This window comes from Natrix helvetica (genome assembly GCF_964273705.1).
Source record: "Natrix helvetica genome assembly, chromosome: 4".
NCBI classification, from domain to species: Eukaryota; Metazoa; Chordata; class Lepidosauria; order Squamata; family Natricidae; genus Natrix; species Natrix helvetica.
The window spans coordinates 80,424,885-80,452,407 of NC_138550.1; the positions used below are offsets into that span (position 1 = coordinate 80,424,885).

Consider the following 27,523-nt stretch of genomic DNA (forward strand, 5'->3'; position numbering starts at 1 on the left):
AAATATTTTAGATACCTTATTTCTTTTCAATATAAATTTAAAACTGCTCTAGTAATTTTAAACTTTCTGAAATGTTTAGAAATATTCTGAAAATAAATGGGCTCTATTAAAAACAAATTAATGTTTCCAGTTCTGGGATCCTCATGCACATGAGTTGCCTGAATACACACGCACACACACACAAAACTCCATGCATAAGAGTCAGCTGGGAGAGGTGGGGGGGGAGCTATCTCCTTTGTTAATTATTACTTTGTTAACTTATTACTGTCAATCTTCATCTGGTTAAATGCCCTTCAGGCTTAGGTTTAATATGATTGGTTCCAATGTTTCCCCTTCCCAAAATTAGATTATGTGATTTATCACCTTTCACAGAGTTTATTAGGAATTTCCTGGCACACTGCCATTTTGACCTGTTAACATAACACTGCAACTGAATGAAGTCCTTTCCAAAGGCAAAAAGTCATTCCATAAGCATAAAGAAATTTCATGAAGTCATCATTTCTTTCATGCTGCTGCAATATTATATACCTAATCTCATACAAAGCAGGCCTAGAATTTACAGTCTCCCAGTTTCTAACCTGGAGTTGTAACCACGCTCCCAAACTGGCTCCCTAATACACTGCAACTCAGGGTAGCAAATGTCCTATTTTTAAAAGGATATTTTTAAGTAGGAAAAGATACTTCCAGTGTCCAGTGAGCATCACCATAGCAGACTATCCCAAGTGGGCACACAGCTCGATTAATCATCCTCTGGTGACTTTTTTAAATTTATATCATAGTAATTTATTTCAAATGTACAATCATACATACAGATTAATTTATATACATTTTATGCAAAATTGCAATTTCCCCCCTCAAATTATTTTTCATCTGTCAGACAGTTGCAGTTCTCTGAAAATATTAAAGTGACACACTAACAGGCCATTAGAGTTATAATATGAAGTGGACTTTGAATAAATATAAGAATGGTTCTGTAACATTTGTCACAGTATAATTAATCTAGCAGGAATCAAGAGATTATGGGAGTCACAATCACAAGTCTCTGCACAGTGATGAAATACTACCTTAAGGATTAAAGTCATACATGAAGTTTGGAGTATAAATTGAAAAATATTACCATGGTTAAAATAACTCAGAAAACTAAATTATACTATTAGAAGTATCAACCATCAATCTAAAAGCTCTTTGAGTTTCTATCAATATACTAATATAAAGTCTGAAGCTGGAATAATTTATCTTCATGCTATATAACAGTCCAATGAACAAAAATGTGAAATTACATGCAGTTCTCCACACAACTTATTTTAAGAAAACGATATTCAACCCGTCACTTTGATGGACAAAAAAAGCTAAGGCAAGGTCTTCATTCTATTCTGATGAAGAATAATTGTAGAATGTGGAAAAGTTTTATCTGAATATAATCATCCAACCTTATAGAAATGTTAAGCTATACAATAAGAGGATCACAATATTGTACCTCCAGAGAAACAATCACAGGTTGCAATCTTAAGGTAGTTTACCTAGATTTACACCAAATGAATTAAAGGCAGTTTAATGAGTAAAATCATACAGCTAGAAAATCAAGTACAGAAGGCAATTTCTAAGTTACATAAAATACTGAAATACAAATCATATAATCCAAATGTATCTTATAGCACCTTCAGGACTGTCTTATTACAATAAAAGTTTTAATTGGCTGGTTAGCTTACAACATATTTTTATCATTAATGTAGAAATCATATTATTTAATATAATGTTATATCATTTGAATTTATAATTTAATTTACAATGGAACACCATTTTTTCTTGTCCTCAGTGCGTAGATACCTTTTCATAAGGAATTCTTTTACAGATACCATAAATCTACATATAATTTCCCTGCTCATAATATTCTTAAATAAATCTAAAGTGAATCCATCATCTCTTTACAGCAAATTCATTACCGTAAAATTACCTAGATTGCAAACTTTTGTAGATTTAAATTCCTAAGCTTGATTAATAAGATACTACAGAAACAAAAGTTTTGGATCAGTTGATTATGCTAGTATATTTTCTAGATTCTGTATTACCTAGCAACCTCAAATTTTCCTGTGTATATTCCAAGACACCCAGGAAAGAAAAAGTATATACCATTTGTATGGCATCAGAAATACAACACATTTTCAGATTTGATAGACAACTAATAATGGAACCTTATGCTGTAATCTGTCAATTTTTTTAGCAAGAAAATTATCATTTCAGAAATGATAGCCTTGCTTTGGTAGCGGGTAAATATTATTATTGGTATAGATAAATATTATTGGTAGGAATAAATATCACCTCAATTTTTTCTCAAGGTCCCAAACTTGATCATTAAAAACTTTTGATATAAAATGTCAATACAGAATTTAGATAATATCTAAATTTGATGTAATAATTATTTTTCTAACCTTATGTAGATTTAAAAGACTATATATATATATATATATATGTATGTATGTATGTATGTATGTATGTATGTATGTATGTATGTGTGTTACAACTGATAAGGAACAGAGCCTGTGGCTTAGTGGCTAAAACTCCTGCCTAAGATATATACAGCCCGGGTTCAAATCCCAGTATATATATATATATATATACTATATACTATATATATATATAATATATATAATAAATCAAACACATTAGTCCTAAACATTTTTCCACAGGTCACATGTTATATTTTTTTAGCAGATGCTACAAATGACTCTCAATTTATGGATCAAGCAAAGTTCTCCTTCCCTTCACAATATAATGTCAAAATTCTGAACTGAGTTGACAACTTGTAGAGGAAAGGTCTAATTGGCAACTGGACAACTAGATCACCTATCTACCACAATCATTGCAATGTATTATGAATTATTTTCTATAGGACAGGAAATGTCTAAATGCAATAACATATTTAATGGTGGTAGAAACAAGTTAAGGAGGAAGTTTAAAATCTGTAATAATTTGAGTCAAATGCAGAACATAACTAATAGAACAGATTTAGAATCTAGTTGGAGCTATCAAGATACTTTATAATTATAATATTATATTTAATCCCAGAAAAGAAACGATAATAAATAATTTAACTTTGTATGGATGGCATTAGTACAATTAAGACAATGGTTAATACAAATTATGGAACCTATTACATACTCCTGTTAAGGAAAAGATCCCAGAAATATACAGCAAAGAGAATAATTTATTCCATTCAAACTATATTGATTAGCTTATTAGAACAGATTTTAGCCAGAATAAATATAATTATCAAATCATATAGGCATTCAATTTTATTTAGATAAAGTGGTTAAAAGCTGATTGTCCAACAAAGAAAAAGATTAATTATGGGATGGAATTTTAAAAGTGCCTTTAAAGATAATCAAGAAATGTTCCAAATAAATTTGACATAAAATTTTCTGTAATTATTATTTATACAGATGCTAAATAGCAATATCTAACAAAACAATTTTCCCATTACCATTATATTATTTATTGAGTGTATATAATAATACTGTAGTAAGTGAAGAGTTAATAAGTAAAAAGAACCTCTAACGGTCCCTATTAGGACAGTCAATTAAAGTTACATTCTCTAGCTTTCACTTATTTTAAAAGTTAAAATGTATGCAGAACTAACTTAGTTTTAATACATTTAACAGAAGTTTTGTTTCTTTGGAGAAAACAAAATTGTTTTCGACTCTATTATACTGCACTATTTGGTTGTAGGAGATGGTCTTATTGCTATTACTACTATTATTGTCAGCTATCCAAAAGCATTTTGATGTTGGGCCACACAAAATCCAATCAATTAAAGCTAAGAGCATGTACCTGATCTTGAGATTTCTTTTTCTTTTTTTTCTTGCCCCAGCATCCAGAACTTTCAGCATCTTTCCCATTGGCATCACCACAAAGTAAACCATCAAGTTCATCAGTCCCCATTTGCTGTCCCTGAGATGTTTCTGCAGCGAGTCTATATGAGAGGTTCCTTAAAATGCACACACAGTTTTCAACGGTCTGAAAGAACAAGAAAAAAATAAATTGTAATATATTTAGAATGTTCATATTCATCAGAAACGTTATGCAAAGGATAGTTTTCCTTTCAAAGAAGACACTTTTATTCCAACAAGGATTTCTTCTCTCTATGTATGTCCCTATTTTCAAATATGCAGTGTGCTGTGTGAAAATTATTGTCACCTCAATGAAGAATTTAAATAAAGCAAGTTATATTTCTTTGAGTGAATAAAGTCTTTGTCTGGATGTAGCAGGAATGTGAATATTGAAAGAGAACAAAACGAAAGTTAAAATGTGTTGGACAAGTTTCACATATGGAGTTCGGGGGGGGGGGGGAAGGAATACCACCATGTGTATTGTGAAGGATCATCCATCATCAACAATGATTATTATCCCTTTAGTGAAAATAATTGATCTACAATGTAAACTACCTCCAAGATTGATGGAAATATCACATAGGCATCTTAGGGAATCTGTGCTGAAATGTAGTAAACTCGGTGGCAAACCTAACCTTAAAAACATTTTATTTTGTTTTAATTTAAAACAATTTGTGATTCAACTTAAAATGACTAGGTGTTAGAATAATCTTATGAAGGATTATAGGTCATTTATTCCTTTGCTTGCAAGTTTACATTTTAAGAATTGAAAAAAAGAACAAATAAATTACAAGACTTATCTTGCGTAAGATAAAATAGAATAGAAACATTTGATTCTCTCCTTTACAACTCATTAAAACTACCTTTAGAAAGCCACAGATGATTTTCTGAGATCTGTATTAGGATTTCCTCAAATAATCCACATTACTCTTAAATTTGGCAGAATTAGCACTGCAGGATCTTATTCTTACCTGCTAAAATCTCCTCATGGTGCTGCTTGCAGGTTTCTATTTTTTAATACTCTTACTATCCTGATCAATTAATCAGGTAAGAATCTATGACTCCTATATATGCAATTCTGCAGAAATAATACATAAATAAATCTCACCTCCCTAGTTGTAAGATTAGACAGGATGTTTACAGCATAATATCTATGAAGATTCTCAGTTATCCAGGTAAAATTGTCTGAAGTCAGGACAACTGGACTTATTTTTCTTATTAGTTTGAGACGTTTTGCTGTTCATCCAAGAACTTCATCAGTTAGAGCAAGATAGTGAGGCACAAAGTTGTTGGAATGCACCAACCCCTTCTGCACCAACTTCAGGAGTTTCCTCCCCAAAGTGTGTTACAATATGTCGATGAATATTCTTAGTCATTCAGGTAAAGTTGTCTGAAGGTTGAGTCATGGCAACTGGTCTTATTTTTCTTCTTAGTTTGAGATGTTTCACTGTTTATCCAAGCAGCTTCATCAGTTAGATCAAGTTAGTTAGGCAGAAAGTCATTGGAATGTACCAACTTCTCATGCACCAAACTTGGGGATTCCTTTGTACTATGTCAATGACCTTGTGCTTGCACTTGGGGAGGAAACCTCTTCATTGAGGAGTTGGTACATTCCAATGGCTCTCTGCCTAACCAACTTGCTTTGAATGATGAAACTGCTTGGATGAGAGGTGAAACATCTCAAACTAACAATTTAGAGCATAATGTTATGTCATTTTAAGGTTATCTTAATAAGTGCATTAATTGGTTGTCAATTGCATTCATTCAATTTTGTATTAAATATGTCAAATATTTAAATAAACAGTGACAAAAATTTCTCTTTTCCCCATCATTACATCAGACAAAATATTCCAAATTGGAAATGAGTCTTCAATCAAGACTAAAAAATTATCCCTACCCATATCACCACATATCAGTCAGTCATTTTCATTTGTTAATTCATATGTATCAGCTACATGCTAGCACAGAACCCATTTGGCATCCTCTTGCAATGATACAATTATTTGATGGGAGAAAGGCTGTGTACAAATAGGCACAATTTCTATCTAATCTGTTCAGTTCCTGATGCCATCTGCACGCCACCACCCAGTGACACTCAGCTGCTCAGTGGAAGTTGCACAGGGGCCGCATGCTGTGCGCCTGTGCGCAATTGGCTCGTTTGCCTCAAAAAGCGGTAAGGAACATGGGTGAGCGGGTGTGCCAAACAGCCCACTGTTCTGGTATGTAGCTGCTGCTCCCAGCTACCACTCGTATGCCCGTACTGGGCCGTACCACCCAGAAACCACCACTGAAGTGAATTGAATTTAAAATTGCTCTATCAAATGGGCATCTCCCTCTGAGCAGAGGGCTGGGTATTGGTATTGGAAGCCAATTGGTCTCATCAGATGCTCTGTATAATTCTGATATAGGGATTCTATGTAGAAAGACCTCAGGTGTATCTCTAGTTTATGAAGAGATCATAGATCCAGAGAGGACACAGTTACTTTTTAACCAAGTTCGATAACTAAGGTTATTTTCTAAGAAAAAACTTGAAAAATAATCAGATAATGGCTGCTTTGTACAGTAAGTAGAAATGTAGTTAGTGTCAAGTAGAAAACAAGTATTCCTTTGAAACCTGAAGAACCTGAGTGACCTCTTGATTAATGTCAAGAGATTAGGAAACTTGCAATTGTTGCATCACTAGAGGCCCCATCCTCATTTTGCCTTAATTGGAATTAAGTCTTTTAGCAGATTTTAGCTGTTTGTCAAATCATTTTCTGATGTCAAGAAATTGCATAGTCCTGAAGATTTCTAGAAATAAGAGAATCTCAGATGTGTTCAAGAAGAGGTCACAGAAGCCAGTGGCCAATGATAGGAACTCTGATTGAAGATGAAGAAAATGTTTGTAACCCCAAAGTTTGTTGTTCTAAGAACTTGCTCACAAAGTTGGGTTTGCAGGTGAGAGGACCAATTTTGAATTTATTTCGTTAACAACTAGCACTGCTTACAAGAATCTACTGCATGAATTTCCCTAAGGCACCAGGCGTGGAATTATGCATTTTGGGTTGGTAAATACAGAAGAGAGTATTTGAGGTCAAATAGCCATCTTCTACAAGCATTCATGCATACAATAAAAAAAATAAATGGAATTATAATTTAGCCCTGCCAATTAAGAATAAAAGTAATGGAAATACCAGTTTAGCATTCTTTTGCATTATATTTGAATGCTACTACGCAGCACCTGTTGAGCTTTTCAGACGGTGGAAAAAAGCAGAGTTGTTTTGTGTATCTTTAATGGAGAAGAGTAGCACACACTAAGAATATTATTTATTGTATGAAATTTATCTGTCAGGATAATTGATGTGCTTGAAAATTGCATTCTGCCATATAAGCCTCCATCAATTAGTAAGCAGTAAAAATGATCTGCCAGGGTATCATGCTTTGGATAGATGCTTCTAATTTTATTAGCTACAAAAAATTAAATCACTAGCTGTGGATCAAAGTTTCTTGAATTATTTTGCCAGACAGAAAAAGACACCAATGTGCTTTAAAATAGCACTGTCTAAAGTTGTTTTATTCAACAAAATCCATTTCATTTCTTTCTATGGCACTAAGTATGGATACACTTCCGCAGAAGTGTATACTTGCTCCATGAGGTGTGCTTTTATTGGAATGTAAGGCACATATTTATTGCACTTTTTATCACTCAATAACAATATGTGCAGTAAAGAAAAATGCTTTGCTTTTCATCTCATTAAATCTAGAGTAAGGATGCTTTACAATGTGTTCTCAAATCTTATCAGAATATATTTGTAAAATATTCAAAGACGGAGATATGCTTGTTCACTGTGATCTCCTTGATTTGCATTCATACATTCAATAATATGAAAACTTGTTCCTTAAGCCCCTTAAGTACAGAAATAAAATCAAGGGCAAAGTTTATTTGAATATAACAAATTAAAGAAAGTCTAAATTAGTCTTGATTAGTCATAAGAATAGACTACACTATGCTTCCATTTATTGCTGAGCAAATTGTAGGAGAAAGAATGGGATCTGTCTTAATTTTTGTTTTTAGGTGCACTGAATACAACTACAATCATTTCCACCTTCCATCTTTATAAAGTGAATTTGAGAAAATGTTTTATTTATTTATCAAATTTATATGCTGCTATTCTCACTGTTGAAGTCACTCTGGCAGATGAATTAATGAATGTATATGAAGGAGTGCAAGGCTTTATTAAGTATCTCAAAATCTAGCTATTACCATTAGACAGGAAAATTCATTTTGCATGCTTTGCAATTCTATAGGTATAAAACATGGAAAATAAGCCTTGAGTAATTGGGAATCATTTTTTGTACAATTTCTGCAATAGTTGGAGCTATTTAGCAAAGAAGGCAGAAGCCAAGATTTGTTTCATTTTGGGAAGAGTTTGGGAGTTAGTATTTGGTTTTTGAAACTAAGCATATTTCATGGCTGACAATACAGTGCCTACAGTGGAAACCCACCTTTTAATAATTGTGAGATTGAGAGTGCAAAAGTAAATAAGCAAATAAATAAATAAATAAATAAATAAATCTAGGGTAGAGAAACTGAACAAACCTTGCTATCAATTTCACTGCTTCCTAGAGCAGACTGAATCACATAAAGCAATGCATCAGTTAGTCCGTCACATTCTCTCATTCTTCTCCGAGCTTCTTCTCCAGCAGAGCTGACATTCCTGGAAGCAAATAACAATGTTGATTCTTTACTCAATTTTATTTTAATTTTTGTGTAAAACTCATTAACATTGGTCCCTTTGAAGCAACTTCATTCACCATACAGATAGCTTGAGACTGTAACTTTTAGACTTCTAGATACTGTAGTCCCAAAACATTTGTGGTCTAATTTCTGAACGAGTTCAACATGATCTTTACCAAAACTCTTTATTTTCAGTTACCAAAAATATATTATTTTATATTAACATATTATGAATAAAAGTTAATCTGCAAGAAATTTTGATTTCTGGTTATGATGGTGCTATTGTTAGATGGGTATTGGGATTCTCTGACACGTCCTACCATTTTCATTCTGATAACCATTTATTAGCTATGTCAATTGCATATTGGAACCAGAAGCAAATGATTACATACTGTTCTCATTGTTGGAGAAGGTTTGTATGCTATCTGCTTGGATGGCAGCATGGAAGATGTGCCACATCTTTCCTTCTTAAACCACATCAGTTGCCATAGAGAAAGTTGTAATGCAGTACTGGATGGTAAATGTAAAAAAGTTTCCATTGGTTGAAAGACTTTGCCTCTGTGATTCCAGAGAGGCAGAAACTATAGAATGTTGCTCCCTTTATGGAGACATCAATAAGATTTATACTTTCTCTGACTATTAGATATCCTGGTTGCCTAGATTTGGCTTATGCTCAGATGCTGCTTTTAACTGAAGTACCTTTTATTACAGTGCATGTAGCTAGGTTTGTACAACAGCACAGGATTTTGATGGATCAATATCCTGCAATGCATTCCTGTAGCTATAATTTATTTAAATTTTAGATATTACTACTTCACTGATATTAATAATTGTACTTTGTTGTAATATTAGGTACTGTATTTACATTATAATGTAATATAAGCTACATCATGGATTTTACATATTAGATGCTACTTAGGTTATTTTACAAATGTATTTTAACTGTCTTATATTTTATTTGTTTATTATCTGTACTGGTCTTTGATTGCAATAAATTGAATTGAATTGAACTGAGATACCTTCCCATATTTATTCCAGCACTATGTTTTTAATGATTTTACAGGTGCTGAATATTTTTTTGTTTGTTAAGGGCATTCTCTGAGACTTTCAATGAACAAGTTGCAATTATTCAGAAGATAGATTTAGCTATTCTAGAAGACTTATTACTGGACATGCATATTAGCTTCACTACTTCAGAATTCAACTGTACTTTAGTAACTCAAGAGTTGTTATCTGGGAGTGACAGGAAGTTCTCCAGCTGGACAGACGTGGGAGATGTGGGCTCCTAAGAGTCTCACATGAACCCTGTCCGACAAACTATCTCCGAAGATTCTTTTGAATCAGAACACCCACTGGAGGTGGGGGTGAAGAAGGGCAGCGTCTCATCAGACCCTGAGAGAAGCAACAGATCTCTGGTGGGTTAGAGATTTGCCTATGAATCGGAGTTGGGGGGGGGCAGCATTCATGGCTGACAAGATGCTGACCTTTTTGTCAAAATAAGTTTGGAACAGGTGGAGACCAGGAGAGATAAAAGACCTGGTAAGAGAATTTAACTAACCCACAACTATAAATTAAATCTGGAAAAGGCAAAAAAAAATTGAGAACATAAATAATACTGATGGTCAGATCGGGACTTATTTTTTCCAAAAAGAAAAAGAACAAAGGAAGGTGGAGGGCTGTAACACCAGCCCTCCTGGAAGTTCTTTGTCTGCGCCTTCGAATAGAAGAACAGAAAGCAAAGCAGTTAAAAACCCACATAATTGTAATGTTAAATTTGGTTTTGGATCTTAAACAGAAACCAATATTTTTACTTTGTTTGAATTCCTTTCAGCTAAAATAATCAAGAGAAAAGCACGTTTTTCTTCTGAACCCACTCAATATAAACTCTAATCTGGTCTTGGATATCAAATAGAAACCAAATATTTTGATTCTTTTTCTCTGATAATGGATAATCTAACATTGACTGTGTGGGAAGTTTTAACTAACCAATTACCATATATCAGAGGTTGCAAGAGCAGTAAGCAAAAGAGACATGTACCAGAATCTAGCTCTTTAAAAGTTTGTTCTAATTGATATGTTTTAAGCAGCTGTGGCTGAATGGTGACGGAAGGTGACAGGGGGAAGAATGATCACAGAGATAAGAACTGGAAAATGTTAGGGTTTTTTTTCTTTTCTTTTTTCTTCTTCCCTCCTTCATCTTTTTATTTTACTGCAAAGATTAAGATGGCCCCGGCTTCACTTCCGGTCCCACAGTAGCTAAAACCTAAGGTGGACCAGAGCCTCAAATTAAGACTTTGTATAACTAACTGCAATCTTGGAACTGGATATTAAGGAAGAACAAAAGACCAAGATGGCTCCCATCGTTCTCCCCTACAGCAGTGGAAGTGGACAAACTTAAGGTGGATCAGAACTCTGAAATAACTGTATAGCTAATTCTAACTTTGGAACTGGACATCATGGAAAGCTGGGAATTTGAAGAACTACGTGATATTACCGTCCTGTCTCCAACCTTCCTTTCTTAGCGAAGGTTGTTGAGAGTGTGGTGGCTCAGCAGTTTCCGCGCCACCTGGAAGAAGCTGATTATCTAGACCCGCGCCAGTCCGGCTTCCGGCCCGGTCACAGCACGGAGACAGCCTTGGTCGCGTTGGTGGATGATCTCTGGAGGGCAAAGGATGGGGGTTGTTCCTCCATCCTTGTCCTATTAGACCTCTCGGCGGCCTTCGATACCATCGACCATGGTATCCTATTGCGCCGTCTGGAGGGGTTAGGGGTCGGGGGCACCGTATTACGATGGTTCCGCTCCTACCTCTCTGGCCGGACGCAATGTGTGTTGGTAGGAGAGGAGAGGTCGGCCGCGAGGCCCCTTATCTGTGGGGTCCCACAGGGGTCGATCCTCTTGCCTCTCCTGTTCAACATATATATGAAGCCGCTGGGCGAGATCATCCGTGGTTTTGGGGTGGGATACCATCTGTACGCTGATGACACTCAGCTGTACATTTCCACCCCAAACCACCCCAACGAGGCTGTTGAAGTGATGTCCCGGTGTCTGGAAGCCGTACGGGTCTGGATGGATGACAACAGGCTCAGGCTCAACCCCTCCAAGACAGAGTGGCTGTGGCTTCCGGCTTCCCGGTTCAACCAGCATATGCCATCGCTGACCATCGGAGATGATCAATTAGCCCCGGTGGAAGGGGCACGCAATTTGGGCGTCCTCCTTGATGCCCGGCTGTCTATGGAAGATCATGTGGCAGCCGTGGCGAGGGGGGCGTTCCACCAGGTTCGCCTGGTGCGCCAATTGCGGCCCCTTTTGGACCGGGAGGCCTTGCGTACAGTCACTCACGCGCTGGTGACGTCTCGCCTGGACTACTGTAATGCTCTCTACATGGGGCTCCCCTTGAGGTGCACCCGGAGACTGCAGTTGGTCCAGAATGCAGCCGCACGGGTAATTATGGGGAGATCGAGGTTCTCCCATATAACACCTATCCTGCGCGAGCTGCACTGGCTTCCTGTGGCCTACCGGGTGCGCTTCAAGGTACTGGTTACCACCTTCAAAGCGCTCCATGGCACAGGGCCTAGTTACCTGCGGGATCGCGTCCTGCCCCATACATCCCTGCGACCCGTCCACTCACACAGAGAGGGACTACTCCGGGTGCCGTCCTCCAGAGAGTGCCAGAGGGCAGCGCCCAGAAGTAGGGCCTTCTCTGTAGTGGGCCCCACCCTTTGGAATGACCTCCCCCCAGACATCAGGACTACAACCGACCTTCGCTCCTTCCGTATGAAGCTGAAAACCTACCTGTTTCGACTAGCTGACCTGGCATAATTCTACAACCTCTCCAGCCCTGGGCATTTTTAATTGGTAATTTTAGTTTTTAAGGGTTAATTTCACTGGGGTTTTAACTTTTTTAGGTATTGTAACTTATTTATTTATTCTTACCTCCTCTGTACGCTATATAATACTTTTGTACGTCGCCCCGAGTCCCTGTGGGGAGAGGGGGCGACTAATAAGTTCAAGTAATAATAATAATAATAATAATAATAATAATAATAATAATAATAATAATAATAATAATAATAATAATAATAATAATATAAAAATATGCATAAATCATTAAAATCAAGCCTAAATAGAATTCTGAACCTAGAGAAGCAGATATCTAAAGAAGAATTCAAAGAAGAAGGGGGGCAAGGGGGGCAAGACCATGAAGGAGTAGAAACGGAAGGAAACAAAAGATAGACAAAAGAAGTTGAGGATGTTAGTGATATAAGGGAAATTGAAGGGGGAGGTTTTGCCCCAACAAAGAGAAATAAAAAACATCCTTTTGGTGGTGACCTGGAGAAAGTTGGGGAGAGTGGATGTGCCGAAGCAAAGAGAAAGGAGAGGGCAGGAACAGAGAAGTGGGACAAAAAACTTACTAGAAAAAAAAATCAGACAACCAGAAATTTTTATGTGGGAGAATATAAAACTAAGATAAGGGTTTTATTTCTAAATGTGACAATAAAATCTAGTTGCTAATTGATTGAATGTAATAATGGAAAGATAATTAAGCAAAGGTAGAAATATATGGAATATGGATAAATGTAATATTGATATTGATGTGGGGAGGTTGTGAAAAACATGCCAATAAAATGGAGTTGCTAACTGGTTGAATATAACAATGGAAAGGCAACTAAACAAAGCCCAAAATATATGGAATGTGGATAAATATGAAACTGACATGGGCTGGTTGTAAGCAGAGGTTTGCCATTCACTTTTATACATGATAATTAAACTGAATGGCAAATTGACTGGAAACAACAACAGAAGGACAACGAAGCATGGGTTAAAATATATGAAACATGGATATACATAGAACTTTTAAGATGATGAAATAAAGCGAGATGTTTACCATTTGTTATTCTATACAATAGATTAAGGGAATTGAAATGAATATTGAACAGTGAGATTTGCTACTCATAGACAACTAAAGGTAATCTAATCCAAGACATGGAAAAATTAGAGAGGGAACATGAAATACACTTATAATGGGAAACTATTGAGACTTGAAGGCAGAATCACAAATTGGGGGCGCGTAAGGATGTATAATTATATAAAGATAATGATGAGAATAGCTGGGAATTGTAACCAGGTCTACATCTCGACCAAAATTAGGCTGGGGGTGGGTGGGTTTAAAAGTACAATGACTATGTATGTATGCTTTTTTGTTCCATTTTTCTTTTTTTTTAAAGGAGAATATATGTTTAAAATTAAATATGTATATTGAAAAGCAACTATAAATACCATCAACATAAAATGGAGCTTGCTCAGAAGCTGAAATACATCAAGCAAATAAGATGAAAAGTGGGAAGAAAAGGAGAGAGGTAAGGGAAGGAGAGAGAGATAGGAGAGAGGGTAGCGGGGGGAAGAGGAGGAGAGAAATGAGGAGTGGAAAGGGGAGAGAGGAAGGGGAAGTAGAGAAGGGAAGGAGGACAGAGAGAAGAAAGGAGGTAGGGAGGAGGAAGAGAGAGGGAGAAGAATGTGAACGCGAAAATATAGTGTATGGAGAGCAGAAGATCCAATAACTGTTTTTTTTTCTTTTTCTTATGGGGAGTTGATGGTAAGATAAATTGATGTAAACATTTGATAATACAATACGATGTTGGCTATGTAATAGTATACATGTGATTATATGTTATGAAAATTAAAAATAATTTTTTTTTACAAAAAAAAAAGAGTTGTTATCTGATCCCACTGAAGTCATGGCAAGTATTAGGATGTCAATTGGTGTAGGGATCCATTTCTATTAATACTATAATATCTACACAGAAAATACTATTGCAGGTATTATTTGGACAAATTTACCCATGAAAAACTTAAAGCCATTTTAAAATTAGCATCCAAATCTGGGATATTAGGGTTTGTTGGGGAAACTGGGCCTCCCATATTACTTCAAATCAATTTACTTTTGAGGAAATAATATTTTATTATTTTTGCAAAGTTAAAAAACAAATGTCTCATAGTGATTCTTGGCAGTATATTTAATTTACACATCTAGATTATTTGGTTGAAAATGCCATTGCTGCTTTTGAAGTTTCATATTGATTGAAGATTTCCAATGAAATGAATGTGGGCTTTTAAGCCATTCACCCTTCCTAGAGGAAGTTGATGAAATTGGCATTAGTAATTAACATAACCCCAGGAATATTAACTTTCAGTATTCTTTCCTAGTAAATTAATGGAGGGTTGCTTTAAACAAATTGAAATCTTGAATCTTGGATCTTGAAATGAGGATAATAGTAACAAAAATGTTTCAGCTACATAAAATTTATGCTTAATTGCATTGGCTGCAACTTGCTATTCAATATGCTACTAAGGACTTGGAATGTTATTTTACATTCTTGTTGCTATTTGGGCAAATAATGCTAGGACTGATAATATGATTCAGGATCAATTACTGTGTTAAAGAAGCATATGTTATTCTTAGCTACCGTATCAGAGATGGGTTACTCCCGGTTCGGCTGAACCAGTATGGCTTGGGTCGCAAAACCAGCAATGACCCAGGCTGGCCATGCCCCAAACTGGTTCCCCAGTCACTGCTGCTGGCATGTTGTTTAGTAGTGTGCATGCATGTGCAGTTCACTGTAAATTGTTCTGCGCATGCGCAAAGAACAATATATACTGGATTGTACACATGCACGCAGTGTGCGCCTGGCGTGTGCCCGAGCATACTGGTAGTAAAACTGGCGCAACCCACCTCTGTATTGTTTGTCTCAAATGTATTTTCAGGCATAAGGATAGCCAAAAAGTATCATATATATACATATAATACTGAAAGAAAAAAAACTACACTTGATTTGTTGCAACCAATTGTTATTGTGTTGTTTGTCAAAAATTGAATTCTTTTTTCCTCCTAATAAAAGTGCAAGGAAACAGTCTTTCAAGAATCTAGTCAGTCTTTGCAATATTGTACGGAGCACAAGAGGCTCTAGACAATACAAAATTGGAAGCACAGTAAGACACTGTGGTGATTATTAAAGGAACTTATCTAGTTTTAGTGTTTAAACAACTTCTTGAAATCTTGAACATTTAATTTCTTCAGAAAATCTTCCTTACATTTCCATTAAATTAATGTCTAATGTAGAACCTAAGCTACTCAACAACTTTCATTTTGGATCAAAATTAAAACAACTTTCATTTTGGATGAATTGAATGAAGACTGGTATTTTTCTATCTAGGATAGTTATCCTATTCTACTTAATGTGAGGCTAGACTAGGAAGTCATGTTTGGGCAGTCAAGAGGTCAAAATCAATCTTGATGATCAATGAGATGATAGTTGTCTCAAACTGTTCTTGTAAGTAGTATGATTTATCATCAACACTGGCATTTATTGTTACAGATGGCTCTATAATTCTTGTTTCAAGTTTCCCAACCACCAGTATTGTGTTTTGCCTATCACTATGAGAACCCTTTCATTTTTCAAGATCCCAATCCTTAACAGTTCTTGATCAATGTCGCACTGACCATCTTGTGAACAGGAATTAGGACTGACTAGTGCATTCCCAAACCTACATGCTGTGCCTTCAAATAATATGAACAAATTGTCAAGCTTTGTCAAGTGAAATAGATTCAGTTCTCAAGTCTGAGCTTATTTGTAGGTTCCTGAGTAAAGACAAATGAACTTTACTTACAGAGCAGATTTATTTTTAAACAGTTCTCAGATGATCACAAGCAAATAGTTTGATATATATCAGTCTACTATCAAAGTAAGAAACAGGTAGAAACTATTATTTCCATCCCCTTGAGTCTTATTATTTTTTCAACATATCCTATATTCTAAGATAGATTTCCCCCTCATCCATAAGACCTATTAATATGGAATCAATTCTCAGTAAGAATTCATCCCTTTAACAAAAATAAAACTACAATAGTATATGATTGATACACAATGATATACAGTGTATTTCATTTCATTTAAAATCAAAGTCTAGTAATTTAAGTATCATACATGAATATGCTATATATCTGTGATATTATAAAATGGTGAATATTACTCATTTCCTCTAAGATAATGTTTATCTTATCTTTGTGGAGTCAGAAGCTATCAGCAAACTACTTCATTAAAATAGACTGCTAAGTCATATTTCCTGGTATATGTTTCTAAATATATTTCCAAAATTTGTTTTTTAAACAAATTTGTTTCCCATTTTTCTGATACTGATTAATGAATTATTCAAATTTAAAAATAATTATGTACATAGTATTGGATAACACTTTCTTTCAAAGTATATATTAATAACTCAAACTTCACATTATTTCTTAAAAGAGCAATGTCTAAAACATTGTTTAATAATATTCTTCACTCGTATGAAAAAACAACTATTTGACTGAGGCCTTGCTTTATGAAAGAAGTTTTATCATTCATTATTTTATATTTTTCTTCACTTTAAATTATTTTAGCATAATCACTTATCTATTTTTAATAATTGTTACACTTTAAATATTCCAAAAATGAACAGAAATTAAATAGTTTAACACTTATTTTTACAATATGTCTTTTTTAAAAATCCAGATTCCACCTAACAAAATATTTTTAGCACTGATGAAGATACGCATCGTCTGTATGCTTTCTGATTCTATGTATCATATTTAAAAAGTTTACTTAAAATATCTTGATAAGTTTTAATCCTTACTTAATTTTTATTGCTATCTATTATATCATTGTTATTTATTGTATTTTTGGAAGAGTCTTTAGCAGTTTGGAAATACCTAATATATTAATATTGTTGTTTTAAAAAATGTTTATAATGGAAACATACTTCATGTTATTTCCATCTTAAAATTGGTTTAATGTTTTATATCTGTTTAGTGGACTCCTGCAATGACAATACTGGAATAGATCTTAAAAGATATATTTTCATACAGTTTCTGACATGTAAACTGTAGGTAAGATTGCTAATGATTGAACTATTTGATTGCCATCTTTCAAATAATATTGGATAACATAATGTTTCATAATGTTAATACCTATGTCTACCATTTGCATGTCCTCAAAATTGCTCAAATGATAATTTCTTTCGTATTCAAATAGCAGCTGTTCATTAATACAGTTCAGGATTGAAGTGAGAGCAACAGAGCAACCAACTCTTATATACAGTATAACTGTTCCAAGTCCTGCAAATCCTAAAGTAAATAATTAAAAGAGTTAAATGTATACTAAAGCAAAATTATTCAATTATGGCCCTTAGGCAGATTTCTAACACAGATCAGGGAAGTTTTGTAGAAAAGGCTGACGTCACCTCTTGATTGCTAGGAATATTCAGCATGTCATTGAAATTTAAAATGAAAAAAGAAGTTACATTTTAAGCCCAGGTTTTATAGTAATGGCATATAATTCTTACAGACATGCTACAATTTAAATAAAAGCACATTTTTCTACAGACTACTGAAAAAGAACCAAAACACCATCTAAAATGACAACTAACCTAAAAATAACTAGCACAGCATTTATTCAGAACATTATTTATTTCAAAAGAAAAGCAATCATATAAGATTGTTAGAGGGTAGAATTTTTACATGGTCTGATTTGTTTTTATGGTCTACTAATTGAGCTCATCCAGATCTTTGCAGCAGAAATAAGATACAGTAGTCATACTCTCATCTCAGAACTATCGCCTCTCCACCCTTGCCGTTACCACCAGTCTGCAAAGCCAGAATGTTTGGGACCACTGATAGAGGGAATGTTGTTGTGATCAGTGCTGTTTTCCTCTTTATTATACAACTATTAACCAAAAGTCAGATAAGCAAAATAAGTCATTATATCTGCATAATGGAAGTCAAGTAACAACATCTTAATCAGCAGAAAATATATACATCCAATACTATAGGCCACCTAACTACATACTGGGCAGGCAGTATGCCATAATTTACCAACAGAACTTACTGCTCCATGAACAACCCAAAACTTCAGTCCTGAATGACACCATAGCAGTACTTATATGTTGCAACAAACTTTACGTTTATAGAGAAAAACTCCCTATAGTCTTTTAGAGTAGATCCCAGTATATTAAAATATATAGACTTACACAGTATATACATTTAAATTTGGTTCTCCAAATCAAATAATATTCTTTTCAGTCAAAGTTATTCTGATTTATTTTTACTCCTACTTGTTTATATCTAGGCCAGTCTTTTTTCAACACCAATGTTTTTTCATTAAAACATATATTAAGTCCATTCAATCATTAAACAGTGCTATGGAGTGGGATTGGCTCACACCAAAGTGATTTTTTTTTAAAAAGAGGAAGACAGAGATAATGGCATATTCTGCGATGATGACCTTTATTTTACAATTATTCTACAGTTCATATTTCACTATAACTTGATATATTCTAATTAAATTACTTCTAGATATTGATTGAAGCAATCATTTGTATAAACCTGCTACTATTTTAACTAGGAGATGGGGATCATGCTATAACCACTACTTTAAATACAATAGCTTTAAAGGAAAAAAAAAATCTCAAATGGGAAAGTAGGTAAAGAGTCGTGACTTCTGAAAACACCCAGGAAAATGTTTAAAAATACTGATAAGGAACTTTGAAGAGAAGCTGTATCAAAAGACAAAATTTAAAGTGGTTCAAGATTTTGTCTGTCTGTCTATCAGTCAGTTGAATAAGTCTCCAAAACCTAAACAGAATGACCAAATTTTGTATGGAAAAAAAATGAAAAACAGAGATTGGATCTAAAAATGAGGTGGATCCACCTTGGGTCTGCAGAGTTTAAAAATTTTCCCACTGCATCCTTACGAGAAAGGCGGTTGGGCAGCGAATCTGTGTCCTCTAATTTAAGCCCACCCCAGTCATGAGAACTTAGACAAAGCTATTTTTAAGGAGTTGCAAAAAGTTCTAGAAACTTTGCCAAGCATGCTTTCCTCTTCCTTTTGTTTTAAGTATCCTAGAAAGCTTCTGTATCAGGTGTTTCAGTTCTCAGAAATTGCACATCATTAAGACCACTTTCTCCAGAAATAGAGCAAAACAAAAAATATGCTAATGGAGATGACAGTGAGTTGCTCAAGCTCAAAGATAAATGGTTCATTATGGATCTCCAGACTTTTTGAGTATCATTTTAAAGAAGTCACCAAATAACTTACCTCCCTCACAATTTCACTTCTACAAAGCAAAATAGGAAATGTTCTAGATGACTTATTATTGCTACATAAATTTGCATTATTCCCAGCAACAACTCCTGAATTGCAGTGTAAACCTGAAGAGCCAAAATCATGCAGCAAGCATGAATACACATACATAGAGAGGAAATATAGTATAATTTAGCAAAAGGTTTGCTTGTCAAAAGTCACTGTTAGCCAAACTAAATGCAGCTGGCTTTTGATAAACTATATAGAAGCTACAACTCAAATCAATTTAAATTTTATGCCACCCTCTTACTGAGCAACTTCTGTGGAACATCTGTAAGTATATTACAGGTATAGTCTTTTAAGGACCACCGCCTAAAGCCATAATGTAAAGTGCTCCATTAAATGGTTCAACGGTGTTTTAGCTAGCAGGGTTTTTTTTGAAAAATGTTATCCTTGCACATCACAAATTACTAACCAGTTCTCTACAGACATTACACAAATGTTTCAGAATTTCAGAAATTGTTTGTCATGCAGAGTAATATTGTTATTCTGTGAACAATAAATAAACAAACCAAATTGTACATTGCTATTCCACAGGCTTTTTGGATTGCACCCTAAGTCTCCAAAGCAATATATTTGGTTTTTCACTTTGTTGTATGCTACCCCGTGTCACTTGATTGTAAGATGGGCAGCTGTATAAATGTGATGAATAAATAAATACGTTTAGAAAGTACATGCTTCTAAGTTTATAAAATTTATTACGGTGTTAATATTTTTATAGCAGTAACCAAAAAACATGGTCCTACATTCACTACTTTGCTACAGTCAAATGGTAAAAACAAACATGACCACTGATTTATCTCATCAGCTTAGTTTAATATTGTCATTTCTCCTCTAACCTTTTTACAAAAACTATTGAAATTCTGAATACTAATACACTCATACATAACATGATACATTCCATTTCAGGGTAAGCAATGTTATGCAGAGTGCAGAAAGGGAGGACAGCATGAGATAGGAGAGGAAAAGGAAATACATCTAAACCTATTTTATAGCAACACCAATTACCATACCTCTTGATACCTCACAGGATTGATACTGTGATGGAGAGAATATGATACAGTATACAGGTGAAACTCAAAAAATTAGAATATCGTGCAAAAGTTCATTTATTTCAGTAATGCAACTTAAAAGGTGAAACTAATATATGAGATAGACTCATTACATGCAAAGCAAGATAGTTCAAGCAGTGATGTGTCATAATTGTGATGATTACGGCTTACAGCTCATGAAAACCCCAAATCCACAATCTCAGAATATTAGAATATTGTGAAAAGGGGCAATATTTTAGGCTCAAAGTGTCTCACTCTAATCAGCTAATTAAGCCATAACACCTGCAAAGGGTTCCTGAGCCTTTAAATGGTCTCTGTCTGGAATCACAATCATGGGAAAGACTGCTGACCTGACAGTTGTGCAGAACCATTATTGACACCCTCCATAAGAAGGGAAAGCCTCAAAAGGTAATTACAAAAGTAGTTGGATGTTCCCAAAGTGCTGTATCAAAGCACATTAAAAGGAAATTATGTGGAAGGGAAAAGTGTGGGAGAAAAAGGTGCACAAGCAGCAGGGATGACCGCAGCCTGGAGAGGATTGTCAGGAAAAGGCCATTCAAAAGTGTTGGGGACTTTCACAAGGAATGGACTGAGGCTGAAGTCAGTGCATCAAGAGCCACCACACACAGACAGATCCTGGACATGGGCTTCAAATGTCATATTCCTCTTGTCAAGCCGCTCCTGAACAACAAACAATGTCAGAAGCGTCTTACCTGGGCTAAAGAAAAACAGACCTGGTCTGTTGTTCAGTGGTCCAACGTCCTCTTTTCTGATGAGAGCAACTTTTGCATCTCATTTGGAAACCAAAGACCCAGAGTATGAAGGAAGAATGGAGAGGCACACACTGCAAGATGCTTGAAGTCCAGTGTGAAGTTTCCACAGTCCGTGTTGATTTGGGGAGCCATGTCATCTGTTGGTGTTGGTCCACTGTGCTTCATTAAGTCCAGGGTCAATGCAGCCATCTACCAGAAGATTTTGGAGCACTTCATGCTTCCTTCTGCAGACGAGCTTTATGGGGATGCTGACTTCATTTTTCAGCAGGACTTGGTATCTTCCCACACTGCCAAAAGCACCAAAACCTGGTTCAATGACCGTGGGATTACTGTGCTTGATTGGCCAGCTAACTCGCCTGACCTGAACCCCATAGAGAATCTATGGGGCATTGCCAAGAGAAAGATGAGAGACATGAGACCGAACAATGCAGAAGAGCTGAAGGCCGCTATTGAAACATCCTGGTCTTCCATGACACCTCAGCAGTGCCACAGTCTGATAGCTTCCATGCCACGCTGCATTGAGGCAATAATTGCTGCAAAAGGGGCCCAAACCAAGTACTGAGTACATATGCATGCTTATACTTTCCAGAGGTCCAATATTGTTCTATGTCCAATCCTTGTTTTGTTGATTGCATGTAATATTCTAATTTATTGAGATTGTGGATTTGGGGTTTTCATGAGCTGTAAGCCATAATCATCACAATTATGACAAATCACGGTTTGAACTATCGAGTCTATCTCATATATTAGTTTCACCTTTTAAGTTGCATTACTGAAATAAATGAACTTTTGCATGATATTCTAATTTTTCAAGTTTCCCCTGTACAATGGTACCTTGGTACTCAACTGCTTTGAAATTCATATAATTTGGTACTTCGCGCATTTTGATGTGAAAATTTTGTCCCAGTATCAGTGTTGGGTTTCAAAATTTTTTGGAACCTACTCTGTGGTTGTGGCCTGCTTTGTGGAAGTGGCTTGCCAGCCAAGTGACCGGGTGGGAGTGGCTTGCTGGCCATGTGACTGGGTGGGAGTGGGATGTTAGAAGATCCCAAATGAAGTTAGAAAGGCTGGGTCCCAAACTGAGCTGGCTTAACTGGGATAGGGGGAATAGGGGGTAGAGGTTCACCAAGGACCCTCCTCTCCTTTCCCCTCCTGAGATCGCTGCCTTTTCCCCCAAAAGCAGAGGGCGTCAGTATTTAGAGGGAGCGTCTCCCAGCTTCCCCCCCTTTGTGTGTCACTCTTTCTCTCTCTCTCTTCCTCCCCCCGTTTCTCTCCGCCCTTTCCTTTCCTTTTCCTCTGCACGGTTCCCCCCAGTTTTTCATGTGAGCCATTGGGGGAGGGCGGAGGGAGAGAGAGAGACAGATTGAAGGGTGCAAAGAGATGGGGGTGTCCCATTTTGAGAAGCCTCCCTTCGCAAAAGATCGCTGAGAGGAGGAAAGGGAGGATTCCCCACCCCACTCAGTGCTGTTTTCGATGGGAGGCTTTCCCCCCCCCCTCAGAGCTGTTTTCCTTCGCAAAAGATCGCTGAGAGGAGGAACGGGAGGATTCCCCACCCTACTCAGCGCTGTTTTCGATGAGAGGCTTTCCCCCCTCTCAGAGCTGTTTCCCTTCCCAAAAGATCGCTGAGAGGAGGAAAGGGAGGATTCCCCACCCCACTCAGCGGGGGGGGGGGAGTGAGCAATGGAGCGGCTTCTGGACGGGTGGGGGCGAATGAGTGAGTGACAGGGCTGGGGCAGGAACTTACTTCCGGGTTCATTGACCAACAAGTTCACCTGAACCGGTGAGAACCGGCAGGAACCCACCACTGCCCAGTACTCATCGTTTGTTTGGTACTTAAAGTACAACTAGAACCTGTCAATGTCGGCTGCCTTGTGACTCACTACATTATTCCTTATGGAAAAAATGTGTTTCGTATTCATCATTTTTGGTATTCATTATACCTCCTGGAACCAATTAATGTTGAGTACCAAGGCATCACTGAAAAACCAAAATTCTGTCCAGTAATGTTTTTTAAGAAAGTAATATCTTTTGGGGAAGAAAAGCGTATATATACACTGTAAATAAAGATATGGTACATTGATCACACATTTCCTAATTAGCTTCAATGGAAATTCTATGTGCATAATTAATCTTCTTGATGGAAAGACAGTTGTGCACAGAAATGATGTCACAATCTTATTTTTCTTCACTGCTTTGCATAGCTTAAAAGTAGAATCATTTAGGGTTTGATTTAGTCCATTATGGCTTATGCAGGGAAATATCTTCACAGGATTTAATTAAATTGTATTTTCTTTATCTCAGTAATGTTTGAGGGCATCCTGAAGGCTATCATTATCATTATCATCATCATCATCACCACTCAATTTCATGTTTGGTGAATAAAAGTTAATAATAGTACATTTATTGGCTGCCTATCTTACCACTACACCCTCTTTGCCAAAAGATGATGGGAGATCTCTACACATCTCAATAGTTTCCAGGAAGTTACATATTACAAATTATAGTTTATAAAGAAAAAAATTACTTTAAATAAAAAAATGATAAAAACATATTATAGCAAGATTTTAAATGGAACAGCAAGGAAATGGTAAAGACAGTTATTCATAATAAGCACAGTATTTGTTTCCTAATTTCAGGCTGCTTCTGATTCTTCGTACAGCCAGTTCACACAATTTTAGAAGATTTTCATCAAAAATCTTTTGCAAATTTAAGGCATTTCTAGAACATTGCATATTGCTTTATTAATCAGTAATAATCCATTCTTGAATTTTCTGAGATTGTGGATTTGGGGTTTTCATGAGCTGTAAGCCATAATCATCACAATTATGGCAAATCACAGCTTGAACTATCTTGATTTGCATGTAATGAGTCTATCTTATATATTAGTTTCACCTTTTAAGTTGCATTATTGAAATAAATGAACTTTTGCACGATATTCTAATTTTTCGAGTTTCACCTGTATGTTCATTTGATCTTCTGTAGGAGAAGGTGGAATACAAATAACATGTAAATGCTATAAGCTATTCTGAAAAAAAAACTTTGAAGGCTATTTCATTTGTTTATGACACATACAAAGAAATAATTTGACCAACATGATATAGATAACCTTGCAGTTTAGATCAGTAAAGGCTTTTGATCAATTTGATACTTCATATATCTTTAGAACCCCAGACAGACAACAGAAAATAAGGATTATGAAATCCCTGATGACTAATCAGCAGAGTTTTTATATCTTACAAGTTATATATGCCCAATGCAGAAGACTGTTCAGAATACAAGTGGTCCTTGCTTAATAACGCTGATTCAGTGACTGTTCAAATTTACAATGGTACTGAAAATGTTGTACCTATGACCACTTCTTGTACTTACAACAGTCACAGTGTCCACAAAGTCATGTGATTGTAATCTGGGCACACCAGCTTCCTTCTTTGCTAGCTTCTTGCAGAGAAAGTCAATGGGGAAGCCAGAAGGAAGTGGTAGCCAGAAGTGCCAGAATTTTCATCACTAAGCAGTGTGGTCATGTGATATTGCACTTTACAATTGTGTTGTTTAGCAATGGAAATTCCATTCCCAATTGCCATCATTAAGTAAGGACTACTTATATATATACATAAACTGTCCCCATCTCAATAAATAAGTATAAGTATAAGTATAATCTTTATTGTCATTGTACTTAAATACAACGAAATTGGTTTTAACCTCACTGGTGCAAAATTATAACAGAAACGAAAAAAGGAAGAAAAAGAAAAAAACTAGCGTGTGCATGGAGTGACTGTGGTTGTATTTAAAAGTCTCACAGTAAAATGGGAGAAATGAGAGAATTTTTAAAATAAAAATATCATACTATAAAAACATATCATTGTATTTCTTATGCCACCTAAAGAATGATTTTAAATTCTATGGCATTAAGAAAGTAGAAGAAAGTATCAAGGAGTTCAGCTATCAGAGCTCACCTTAGGCACCCAGTGGCATTGCGCAGCACCTGTGATGAATGAAGTTGAATTTTGTGGTCATCCTGAAGGGGGGAATTTTCCCATCCGGAATGAGGAATGATCACTGCATTGGTCAATACTGCTAGAGCATCCTGGATAATTGGCATTTTCAGTGCATCACAAGAAGATAAATTCCAGAGAACTCCTAAAAGGAAGGAAGCAAAGAACTGACATTTATTCTAAAATCAGAATGAAGTGATACTGCACAAAAACACCACTATCTGAACATTCATATTTTAGTCTTCAAATGTTCACTGTTTTCTATCGAAACTAGGGCATCACATAAGAGCGTGTAAATATATACATATCACAGTCCTCATCAAGGTACAGTTATTCAACCCATCTCATTATTTCATTTAATGTAGTCATATCCTGTATTTCCATCTGATCTCCTAACTAGGTTGGACCAGACGGAGACTTCACAAGGTCTGGTAGGTCTCCATAAGAATGTCACAATAAATATGTCCTCAAACTTCACTCTGGAATCATTGCTCAATGCAAGTGTCACAACTGTCTGAGGCGGCTTCCCAATCTCAAACAACAGAAGACTCTTAGAATAGTGCCACTTGCCTACATTGAAATCAATTTTGAAAAACATGTATACTCTGTATTTGCCATCCTCACTTGTAGCAAAAACTATGATTTTTATTTTAATTTATTTGTTGTAGTCTATAAGCCCAGTGACTATAAATTGGCTTACAATTTTAAAAAATTACAATTTCTCATCATCACATGAAAAACAGAATGGAGAAAGAAAAGTTATATTGTATACTGCCTAGAGTTCCTCTTTGAGGGAGATGCGTGGTTTAGAAATATGAAATATAATAAATAAAGGCAAATTAAGCACATACTTAATGAATATATACCATTCTTATTAAAACATGAATACATAAAACAATCAGGAAATAATTTAATGTACATCTTTTAAATGAAACTATTTATCCTCGAATTTAAATAAAACTGTTTAACTGTTACTGTTGGCAAATATTACAGATTCATGTTTCATTTAAATAAGAATATGCAGTGCATTTATTGAGATTATAAGTGTATATAACTCCGCATTGTGGACAGGGACTAGAAATGACTAGCCATTGTTTCAGTAGGAGAACTCTCCCAGTGAAATATAAAGATGGCAGAGATTGAATTTGAAACCTTGCCAAAGAATTAATTTTTTCATATCTTGTAATGATATGTATAAAATGTTACTTTGGGATCTACAGGGCATCTTTTATATTAGGACCTTCATTTTTATACCTTGTATACCAATAGGTAGATTTAGTCAATCCCCTGCGTTATTTTTGAATGCATCTCAAGATTTTTACTGAACTAGTTAAATGATTTCCATGTCCGTAGTAAAAAAAAACATTTTTTCTACTGTTTGGATTGATGGACTGGATAGGGTAAAAATCTCACCCATCACTTCTCTTTTGTTGTGCTGACACCAAACAATGGGAGTCTGACACAAAATTACCTAATCATATGGATGCTTATATGTAACATTATATGGATAATTCATATCTTAATACCAAATGCTCATATGAGCTCATTTGCTGGAATTAATACATCCCACAAAGATGAAATGGAACTTGTGGTCCTCTGGATCTTGTTGAGGGGGAAAAAAGGTCCAGCACACTCGAACAGCATAATAGATAGGAGTTTCGCACCCCATCCAAAAATTACTATTTTCAGACTGTGTCTAGGCACTTATGCTACAAGAATAACTGATATAAAATGTTGTACTAAATGTTGCAATAAAAATTACATGTGCATGATTATGCACTTCAATAACTGAAGCTAATGTCAAGAATACTTTGGCATAAATTTAGTACTTTGAATAATTAAACATATACACGACACATGTTCTACCCAGTCACAATTTTTCAAGCAAGTCTGAATACTATCTTATTCTACATGTCAAAATACTTTACAC

At 35.6% G+C, this 27,523-nt stretch overlaps 1 protein-coding gene across 11 annotated transcripts in view; it reads right to left on the reverse strand.

The window, feature by feature from the left end:
* CTNND2 (catenin delta 2) overlaps window positions 1-27,523 on the reverse strand; it is a 525,796-nt gene that overhangs the window by 89,999 nt on the left and 408,274 nt on the right. For all 11 annotated transcript variants that reach the window (XR_014175415.1, XM_081953365.1, XM_081953369.1 and 8 more), the window contains 3 exons: window positions 25,555-25,738; window positions 8,467-8,584; window positions 3,829-4,014 (listed from right to left, as the gene is read on the reverse strand). Coding sequence is in view for 10 of the 11 variants with exons in the window: in XM_081953365.1 (XP_081809491.1) it covers window positions 3,829-4,014; window positions 8,467-8,584; window positions 25,555-25,738 (488 nt within the window). In the remaining variant the exon portion in view is untranslated. The remainder of the gene's footprint in view (window positions 1-3,828; window positions 4,015-8,466; window positions 8,585-25,554; window positions 25,739-27,523) is intronic.